This window comes from Dunckerocampus dactyliophorus, chromosome 19 (genome assembly GCF_027744805.1).
Source record: "Dunckerocampus dactyliophorus isolate RoL2022-P2 chromosome 19, RoL_Ddac_1.1, whole genome shotgun sequence".
Taxonomy (NCBI): Eukaryota; Metazoa; Chordata; class Actinopteri; order Syngnathiformes; family Syngnathidae; genus Dunckerocampus; species Dunckerocampus dactyliophorus.
Genome location: NC_072837.1, coordinates 17640524 through 17651578, shown reverse-complemented (window position 1 = coordinate 17651578; position 11055 = coordinate 17640524). Strand labels below are relative to the sequence as shown.

Genomic DNA, 11055 nt, shown 5'->3' with positions numbered 1-11055 from the left:
AACCCGGAACTGTGAGGTTTTTGTTTTGTTTTGGCGCTTTGACTTTTTAGTTGGACTGACAGGCTGACATGCGGCGGGTCGGGACAGGGACGAGGACCAGAACCAAATCCGACCACTGAATAAATGGGGCAAGACCGACCGGTGATGGAAGATGACGCTTCAATTCATGACACATGCAAAAGGCCGACTTTCACCGACGACAAGGTGAAAGCGTTCAGCGACCTGCCGGCAGGAAGCAGCAAAGTTGAGGTGTCGCTGCGAAACCTGGACCGACGACGTGCCAGCAGAGGAAAGTTATCTCATGACGAGGAACAAAAGAAAGAAGAACAACAAGACAGCGATGCGGAGGACAACAACAATAACAACTGCAACGGAGCGCCGAGGGGGGCGGGCATCGTGGAGCTTCTCAGGGGGAGTTTGCTGGCTTGGACGTCTCCCCTTGACTGCACAAACCCAGACGGTCGGATGCAGGGAGGCTCCGAGGTTGGCCACGGTGACAAAGTCGCCGTTTGCGACGACACAAGCGGCCACAAAGGCGAGCAGGACCCGCGTGGTAAACCGGCACAGGCTGGGATAAAAAACGAGCCTGCCTCCGTCGCTTTAACCTCTTCGGACACTAGAGGAGTTGATATAGTTTCACTTTTAGATGTTCAACGTCTCAAATGCGACACAAATGGGACTACTGTAAATTTGGACGCCACTTCTAGCGTCAAAGAGCATGTTTATTGCACTGTCTACTGCATCGCTGACGACAGCGACCTGGATGACGCTGCTCGTTTCAACCACCAAGATGACACTGTCACAACCGAAGATGATCGACACACTTCCAGTTCTGAGAACGAGCTGGTCCTGTACACTACTGAAGACCTGGTGGACCCATTGGGGACGGCAGCCCTCCAACACCGGCTAACAGCACTGCAGGCAGGTGCCCATGCAGCCGAAGCGCAGCCGTGCCGGGTGTGCTTGGACGTGAAAACAATCGCACCCTTGCCGTGCTGCAGGAAGCTGGTGTGTGATGAATGTTTGACTCTGTACGTCAGCTCCCAGGTGGGTAACAGGAGGGGCAAGGGTTGCAACGTGGGGGATATTACTGTGCTATGCACCTGCTTTAATAAGTCACCTCTAGCACAACTATTTCCTCTCTGCTAACTTTGCCATGTGCTATTTATTACCACCTCTAAGCTGTTAGAAGTGTCCTTGCTTCAAGTGTTGCCAAAATCGTCATGACGGAGAATTTTCTCTGTTATAATTATGTAAAACTATTGAAAACCCTACGGGATCTACCACAAACAAACTCAGGTGATGTTAATGCCTTTCTGAGGTTGTTTTTCTTTTATAGTGTCCTCTTCAGTTCAAACGGGGCTCATTGACAAGAATAAAGTTGTAATTTATGAGAAAAAGTCATATCATGGTAAAACTTAAAAACTGTTAAACTGCAAGAATGAATTGGGAATTTTACAAGCGTAACCATGTGGTTTTATGCAAAAAGTGGTGAAGTTTAGTGTTTAAAAATACACACCAAAAAAAAGATATATTACTCATGAAAAACAAGTTACTGATTTCCAAGAAAAAAAAACTCGCTATTTTACAAAGAATGAAGTTGAACATTACAAGAATAAAGATGTAAGAAAGTTAAAAGTTATTGTTTTACAAAAAGCGAGTTAAGCGTAATGCTACGGTTGATACAAGTATGTGATTTACAAGAATGAAGTCATCGTAGTTAAAAAAAAAAAAAAGTGAAATTTACAAGAATGAAGTCGTACATAAACAAATATGTGATTTCCTAAAATGAAGCGTTGGCTTTATGACAATAAAGTTGTAGTATTTCAAGAAGGAAGTAAAATGTTCCAGAAGTGAAGTCTTACTATCACAATAAAAGGGATTTTACAAGAATTCAAACATACGATTTTGTTTATCCCGAGAAGAGGACAGTCTTCTGTATTTTCAATCTTTAGTGAATCTGGAAGATGTCGCAAAGCTCAGCGCTGGACTTCAGCCAGAAAGAAGAAGCCTTGAACTAGGAAGTGCGTACTCTCTTATGCTGTTCTCGAGTCCCACCCACACAGGGGTAGTACCCTTTCCCTACGTGGATCAGTGGTGTGTGGCTATGTGTCTGCATCTAACTGGCACCAGCTTGTGTCAATCTTGGGTGTAAGTGGGTGCCTTCTACAGTACGTGTGCAAGCTGTAGCAGGCAGATAAGGTTGCCAGGCAACCTGTCTGTGCAAAATTTAAGAAACAGTGCTTCCATTGTTTTATTCTAGTCAATTCTAACAAAATAAATTTGCGATATTACCAATGATAATTCCTGGAAAAGGAAAATGTTCCGTAACTGAAGTCTTATTACAATAAAAGTGATTTTACAAGAATTTTACCAGAAAAAAAGTTGTAATTTTATTAAAAATAGGCTGTGCAGTAATTTGATTTGAATAAAATCATACAATTTCAAGAATATAGTCATAATCTCAAAAGAATGAAGTGGAATAATGAGACAAAAACGTTATTTTGTGATAAGGAAGTTGTAATACTTTGAGAAAAAAAGTTGCAATTTACAAGAATGATGTTAAATTTGGACAAATACACGTTTTTTCAAGCGCAAAACCTTGCAATGTTATGCTTTTTAAGGCATTAAACTCCTCTAGCAGGCATGTCTGCATTATAATGCAATTCAAAATAGCCAATAAGCATGTGTGCTGTGTACTAATATTGTGTACTGCGGCGTCTGCTACTGTGTCATCATGGCGGATAGCAAGGTGAGAATAATCACACACACACACACACGTACACACACAGTCCACTTTTGATTAGATAACGGCTGTCTCATGAATAAAACTGTTATGTTCTGTTCAGTCAGATTATTTCCTGTCATGATAGCAGAGGGGGATTTCCTGCACTCTAACTGCCTTGCTCATGGCCAACAAGGCGGTTTGTCATCAGCAGTTAATGGTCATTTTATGGCCGGGGAAAGCAAATTTACTGGGAGCTGGAACACATCATGAGTGGCAACACGTGTGTGCGATACACATGCGGGAGCGATGAACCTGCCTGACTAGTTGGGTGGCGTGTTTTTGTTTTTTTCTCCATATTCTACCATGGCATCACACCGGCTGCCATGTCTAAATAATGGTCAGACAATATGAAGCGTGTGTGTTTTGTAGACAAATGTTTCATTGTCGACGACTGGATGTGCTTCAGTCGTCCATTATGAGGTGGATTGTTGCATCTAATACAAGACCTCTATCAAAAAAAGCTGTTTTTTACCACATCATAATAGTTTTTGTCATCTTATTTAGTTATTTTAGTGCAGATATTTAAGGCAGTGTGAGGCAGTGCTGTTCTACAACCACAATAATAAGCAGGTTCAATTGAAACCTCTTTGACTGGCTATTAGGGGTGTCAGAAGATCTCATGAGATTAAAACGTGACAAGATTCGTTCAGAAAAAAACTGGCTCGTGGGCACTAGGCCTGGGACGATAGTAAATAAATTCATCACACAATAAATGAGAAGGAACTTGATCATTTTGCCGCCCTCAAGACATTGCCGTGTGCGTGCGTGTCTGTTTTCCTCGCCTCCCGCCTCCAAACAGGCAGGAAGAGGATGCACTCTGTGCATCGGTTTCAGCACCTTGGTGCGTATGTTCCATAGAACAACGGCATGAACGGAGTGAGCCCTTTTGTCTGTCATACATTCTCTTTGTCTCGGTGGGTGGAGGCGGGGCTCCTAGCATACACACAGAAGAGTGCAGAAGAGTGTAGCCTCGTCAGGAGCAACGCAAGGTAATGTAGAAATTGTACTTTTTTTAAAAGTAATGTTAAAATATCGCCTCGTCTCGTGAACTTAGTGTCTGGTGACACCCCTACTAGCTATACTGAGCTATATGATCATTTATCTTGAAAGGCAACAACTCATTTGATGGTGCATGTGTCCCTAATATTGTGGCCGATGGGCATGTATTGTGATTGTGAAGTGATAAGTTGCGATTGTGTGTGTTTGTGTGGTTGCGTGCATTCTCTAGAAAGATGCCAGCTTGAATGACTCGTATTTGTTATAGATTAATGAACGTGTCTCCAGGCCTCCTGCGGCCTTCCATTTATGTAACATTTAATCGCATTATGTTGTGAATTATTAATCCTGTAATGTCAGGAATGCTTTCCATGCTAGTAATGAGAATTCCCGTTTTAAATGCCCACTCGCTCTTATCACGTCCTGCAGGTGCGAGTGGCCAAGGCTTCCATCCGCTGTCCCATCTCGGAGTGCAGCGGCCTCCTGGAGGACACCCTGGTGGTGTCCCATCTGGCCAGCGAGGACGTGCTCAGGTATCGCTACTTCCTGGAGCTGAGTCAGCTGGACTCCAGCACCAAGCCCTGCCCGCGCTGCAGCCACTTCACCTCGCTGACCGGGCCCAGCCCCGGTCGCTCGGAGCACAAGTACAAGGTGAAGTCAGCTGGACGTCCCTTCTCCTTCTTCGCGAGGACGAGATGTGACATTCTGTAATTTGTCTTAGATCCAGTGCAGCAGCTGTAAGTTTGTGTGGTGCTTCAAATGCCACGCGCCCTGGCACCACGGCATCAAGTGCCGCGACTACCGCAAGGGGGACACGCTGCTGAAAAGCTGGGCGTGCGTCATCGAGCGCGGCCAAAGGAACGCCCAGAAGTGTCCCAAGTGCAAGGTGAGAACTGGGCCGGGGTCGTCTACCTGAGGGTTTTTGGCTTGTACAGTGGTGTGAAAAAGTGTTTGCCCCCTTCCTGATTTGGTATTTTTTTGTCACACTTAAATGTTTCAGATATTTTTACCATATTCTCATAAAATTTCAGATGTTTTTTCCATTTCTACTGCGTCTGGAACAGATTAATTGGATTTACATTATTTTCTATGGGAAAATTAGCTTTGTTAGGGTCCGTTTGGTTTGAGTCAGACCTTCTGGAACGGGTTAATAACCAAGGCACCATTGTAGTCTTTTACAAATTGTTATTTTTTAAGTGTTCTTTTTTTTTTTTTTTCATCGTCCTCAAAGTTTTCCCAGTGTCCCTTGCAGCATGCTTGGGAATATGATGTGGTCTATTACACATTTGAAAATACTGTAAGAATGTAAGATTAATGTCTACATCAACAAGTGTAACCGTAGAGTCGTATCAAATCGAAGCGTATTGTTTGTACACTGTATCGAATCGTTCTGTTTTAAAAATATGCCGTTTTTTTAATCGTAACGTAACCTGTGTATCTAGGTGTGGATGGAATCGTCTATCACAAAGAGATTTACATCCCTACTATCCAAGCAGTTGATGCACTGCCATTTTTTATACATAAAGAATTGGTGACATAGACGACATAGCCTACAGACTGCATAAGACGACGAAAGAAGGAAAGAAATGATGCTAAGTGTTTGCTGGCCGTGTCCTAAAGTGAACTTGAGCTCCATAGAGGAAGAGGAGAGCCTGATTTGTTGTCAAGTCCAGCAAATTGATGTCAGGTTGAGCACTTAGCGGAGCTTAATGCACACTTAATAGCCAGACATGCTAGCTTTAGCTAAGTGGCAGAGCGCCATTAAAGTGTACTGATGCGTGCATACATTAGATGAACTTTTCAACCTGATGGACAGCATTTTCATTTATGTGTGTGTGTGTGTGTGTGTGCAGATCCACATCCAGCGCACAGAGGGATGCGATCACATGATCTGTACGCAGTGCAACACTAACTTCTGTTACCGCTGTGGCGAGCGATACCGTCAACTCAGGTATGAAGCGTCCTCTTGGTTTCTTTTAAAGTCGATTTTTGTTTTTCTGGTTTACCTCACCTGAGATTTGCTGTCAAGGTTTTTCGGGGATCACACGTCCAACCTCAGCGTGTTTGGCTGCAAATTTCGATATCTGCCAGATAAGCCACATCTGAGGCGGCTCATAAGAGGCTCCATCTGTGGTCAGTTTGTGTGTTTTTGTGTGTGTTTCCCCATACAGTGGAATTTCTTTAAAAAGATGCCTCTGGAATTGCGCAACGATTCCAATTTCACGTGTAACTCCCTGGAGCTTAGTTAAGCGTCAAAATGAAGGAACTGCATACGAGCATACGTGTTCAGACCTTTTTTGTTTTGCACACATTTTGACCCTTGAATATGCTCGTACGCATTTTGCAAGGTTCAGATTGTGTCTGAAACGCCTAACACTCAAGAGATAAGCCTGAGTTACGTAGTGCGCTTGTGTGACACTTAAGAATGAGATTCACGGGGCACAGTGGCAACCAAATCACCTTCCCATGGGGCTTTCGCCATTAAGATTTTTTACGTTGCGCAGTGCTTAATTTCTTTTTACACTTGTAGCAGTGTTTTTACACTGCTAAAAGTAACCGTGGAACAGACTGTTTCTATTTATGGGGGTTCCACTGTCTGTCACTGTCTGTTTATGCCTTCACTAGCCTCAGTATGCATGTTGAGATGTGTTTATATGTTCCTCTTGTTGCAGGCTTGAAGGTGCTGGTAGCTCCAGTGGTCGTTTCACTGGTCCTGGTCTTTGGAGCACTGGCGCTGGTCATAGGTAACATCTTTGTTTATTTATCTTAAAGCACAAAGAAGATCGGAAACAGGCGTTAATTGGAGAGAGTCTGTAATTTCCAAAGTCGTTGCGTATAACAAGTACATTTTTATACTTTAATAATGATTGAGAAAGTGGAACGGCGGCTCCCTTTAAAGTATGCTGCACAACACAGCAGCAACGGAACCAATGTTGTAATAGCACAAAGGCGCAAACTGCTCCATCAGCTTGAATAGCGCTGAGTTGATTGTAAAGAAACGGTACAGCAAGTGTAAAACGCATGACTTGTCACACCAAACGCAGAGTGGCCACATTTTAAAGAGCACACAGAGCTAGGCTAGGCCACGCATTCAAATGCAGCTCCTGCCGTCTTTGATTAATAGATTTTGTTTTTTTGTTTAATAATTTAAAGGAAAACTGCACTGTCTGTGCATTCAAAAGATATAAAAACAGCTAAAAAGAGGCAGGCAGCTCCATTTGTAATATCTTCTGAGCCACGTCTCCGTGTGTGTAGGTGTGATAGGTTTCCCCATCTACTACGTGTGCAAGAGGAGGAAGAAGCAGCGCTTGCTGGGTTCTGTTCGATGGGTCTGACGTCGGCCGCGCAGCAGGAGCATCTCCTCAGGGACACGCCGCACCCACGTTACCCGGACCACCGCTCGCAATCAAGTCATTTTTTACTTGTCCTCCTGGCAGGAAGTTGCAGTTTTGCACTTTAGAAAAAAATGATATCCACATTTGGATCTCGTTGAGGAGAAGCAGGTTTGTTTCCGCCTGCACACTGGAGTGATTGACATTGGGATGAGGTGGGAGTGTGTTGACACGGTAGGAAGCGAGCGCACTGATAAGCACTGGTGCACACAAGATTGGATGAAACGAAGAATATTGGAGAGAAAAAAAACAAAACTACTTAATGCTGATGAATAATTCATGCAACATTTAAAAATATCTGCAAGCTTTTGTGCTGAAAGTGATGATACTGGATGAGGATTGGAGTGCAAATATTAAGGATGCAGTGTGTGTGTGTGTGTGCGTGTGTGCGTGTGCGTGCGTGCGTGCCCTCAGCGCCCACACAGTGCATGTCAGCATGTGCATCATCAGAAAAACAAAACCAAACAGTCAGCTTGTTGCACCGTGCCAAAACAATCCTGCCTGAACGTGGAAAGCTAAATCAACCTCCACATTTTTTTTTGAGCCATGGCTCTGGTGGATTGTCCATGTCAGGATTTTTTTTTCTTATTGCCAAAGAAAATGCTGGATGCTTAGTTACTTCCCGACCCAAACACACCTTGCCACAGTCTGGTCACAAAATGATGGCTCGCTGATTACACCATTGTCCTTGTGACATGAAAATCAACCTCTGCTATATTTAGAAACACAGGTGCGGCTAATGGAGGAAATGGCAATACAGTTCCACCTTTATGGATATATAACTTCCGTATGAACAAAGCAAACTTATCAAGGAATAGGAGGACCACACTGAAAAGAAACAAATCATTTGGCGTGCCTTTTTTTTAATATTCGGAGGAAAAAATGTGAAACATCAGTGAATTTTTCCATGAAATTCCTCATAATAAGCTACATGACCTATAAGTGACCTATTGGTGCAGTATAGCAAAGAAATTGAAAAATTATGAGGGAAAAAGTTCAAATTAAGTCATAATAAAGTCAGATTATGAGAAAAATGTTAGAATAAAGTAAGAATATTTCCAGAAAATAAATAGGAACGTTAGAAGAAGTCGTATTGTTGTGAGAGAAAAAAAAGTAGTAAGCAAGGTAAGTTACAAGAATAAAGTTGTAACTGAAAAAATGTTACAAAAATATTAATCTTAATATTATAAAAATACGTCGAAATCTTGTCGTGATGCGTCAAACAAAAATGTGGAAATCTTATATACAGTCATAATTTTCGGGGGGAAAAAGTTGTAATGTTAAAATAAAGTGCAGTAATTTAGTCATAATGTTATGAAAAAAGTTTGGATTTTACGAGAACATAGGAGTTGTAATATTACAAGAATAAAGCTGTAATACAAAGAATTGTTGTAAGGTTTTGAAAACAGTCAAAATTATACGGAAAAATATGTTATAATAAATAGTCATCATGCTTCAAACTAAAAAGTTGAAATCTTATTTGAAGTCGCGAGGTTACGAGAATAAAGTCGTAATATTTTGCAAAAAAGTTGTAATGTTAATAACGGCGGAATGTTGGAATAAAGTCATGAAGCTCCGAAAACAATTTTTGAAATCTTATATAAAGTCATGAAGTTACGAGAATATAGTTGTAATATTCAGGGGGAAACAATTGTAATGTTAAAATAAAGTTGTGGTCATGCGATAATATAGGAGTGGTACTAGTACAAGAATGAAGTTGTAATATGAAAAATTGTTGTTACATTACGAAAATAGTCATTTTTATAAAGAAAAATATGTTGGAATAAAGTCATGATGCGCCGAACAAAAAAGTTGACAAAAGTAATGATGTTACGAGAATAAAGTCGTAATATTTGGGGGGGGGGAAGTCGTAATGTGAAACTATAGTTGTGATAATATAGTCGTAATGTCACGAAAAACGTTGTGATGTTACGAGAATATAGGAGTGGTACTGTTACAAGAATAAAGTTGCACTACAAAAAATTATTGTAACATTACGAAAAGGAAAAATACATCTTATATAAAGTCGTAATATTCGGGGTGGGGGGAAATGTTAAAATAAATTTGTGATGTTGCGATAATTTAGTCATAATTTTACAAAAACGGTTGTGATGTTACGAAAATAAAGACGTAACATTCGGGAAAGAAAGTTGTAATGTTAAATACGTCGGAATGTGGGAATTAAGTCATGATGAGCCCACAAAAAAGCTGAAATCTAAAGTCGTGATGTCACAAGAATAAAGTCGTAATATTCGGGGGGAAAAAAACGTAATGTTAACATGAAGTTGCGATCTGGCGGTAATATCGTCGTAATGTCACAAAAAAAGTTGTGATGTTCCGATAATACAGGAGTGGTCATGTTACAACAGAAAAGATAACGTTACAACAATTTTTTTCGGGACTCAAACCAATGCCCTCTGCCGTGCGCCGTCAGAAGAATAAAGTTGTAATATAACAAGAAATAGTCACATTCTTAGTCATAATGTGCGATAATAGAGTCATCATGTCAGGAGAAAAAATGTGCAATGTTACAAGACAAAAGTTGCAATGTTACAAAAAAAAGTTGTAACGTTATGATAATGTTATAAGATTACAGTTGAAGCATTCCGGAAGAAGTTGTAACGTAAAGTCATGACGTGAGATGAAAAGTCGTAATATCACAAGAAAAGTGGTGGTTGTGTCACAAGAATAATGTTGTAATTTTACGAGAAAGTGTTGGTAACGTTGGAATAATGTCCCGACGTTGCCAGACGACAGTCGGAATATTCAGTGGAAAAAAGTTGCTGGTGTCACAAGAATAAAGTCGTAATTTTCCCAAAAAAAGTTGTTAACATTGGAATACAGTTGTGCCGTTAGTCTATAGCCACGTTACGAAAAAAGTAATCATGTTATGAAAAAAGTTGAGATTCCACAAGAATTAAGGCAGAATAGTACGAGTAAAAATGTTATGTTACAAAAATAACATCGTAATTCTGGCAATTTCCGTCAGTGTAATTTTTTTTGTTTTGTTTATAAATTATGACTTATGACACATAATATTATTACTTTATTCCCATAATTTTTGTTGTGATAATATTTCTTCCCTCCCCCAATGTGGCCCTTATACTCGGAATATGTTCTGTCATGTGACTGTTTTGGGCCAATCAACGTAAAGGTTGCTGGTTTGCATTGGCTGGCTGTTACATTTGACTTTTCTTTTTTTTTTTTTAAATCACATCAAGTTTAAACTGTGCCTTACAACCTCTAACACTGACGCAATGTATCACACCTGTTGATCACATGATGTCAAAGGAAAGACTATTATCAAATATGGGGTTAATATTGACTATTATTCACTTCACAGGGTAAATAGTCTCAGATATCTATCTAGTAACACCACCCAGGGTCTCAGCTGCATCCCAAATGTCTATAATTGTTCTTTTGCACATATTGACCGACACGTGGCAGGAAACGGGACCTTTCCAAGTACAGTACTGTAGATGAATGTGAGTATATACTAAATTGTGGTTAGGAGGATACTGCACTGTGTACGCATTCTTCTTCATATTTGGGGGATTGCTCACTTGGCATCATGAAGTTAATTAATATGTGGCTGGAGAAAGAATAAAGTGAAGTTCACCTGCTAACTTTTTCACTTGTTTTGTTTACACGGGACACTTACAGTTTGTTGACAGCAGGGGCCAGCAGGGCACCAGCGCAGGTAAATCCCAATTAAGGTCAGTTAAATAAGTAAAATTAATCAACGCGAGAGCTTCATGCACATTCAGTGAGACAAACTAGCATACGTAGAAAAAGACACGTGTTTTGTGTTTAAAGATATGTAAGCAAAATACAGTAAGCACATAAAATAGCGGACATCCTGTCACACTCACACAATAC

At 40.9% G+C, this 11055-nt stretch overlaps 1 protein-coding gene across 1 annotated transcript; it reads left to right on the top strand.

Annotated features, from left to right (window-relative positions):
• Window positions 1–10802, top strand: rnf217 (ring finger protein 217). The gene is made up of 7 exons (XM_054762430.1): window positions 1–1047; window positions 4214–4435; window positions 4506–4670; window positions 5638–5735; window positions 5814–5917; window positions 6457–6528; window positions 7040–10802. Exons 1-7 carry the CDS (start codon window positions 124–126, stop codon window positions 7117–7119), a joined length of 1665 nt encoding a protein of 554 aa, XP_054618405.1. The 5' UTR covers window positions 1–123; the 3' UTR covers window positions 7120–10802.
• The last annotated feature ends 253 nt before the right edge of the window (window positions 10803–11055 follow it).

Coding starts and splice junctions, on each gene's coding strand:
- rnf217 (XM_054762430.1), top strand. CDS start 124: ATGGGGCAAGACCGACCGGTGATGGAAGATGACGCTTCAATTCATGAC. Junction 4,436..4,505: donor GCTCGGAGCACAAGTACAAG/GTGAAGTCAGCT, acceptor AATTTGTCTTAG/ATCCAGTGCAGCAGCTGTAA. Junction 4,671..5,637: donor AGAAGTGTCCCAAGTGCAAG/GTGAGAACTGGG, acceptor GTGTGTGTGCAG/ATCCACATCCAGCGCACAGA.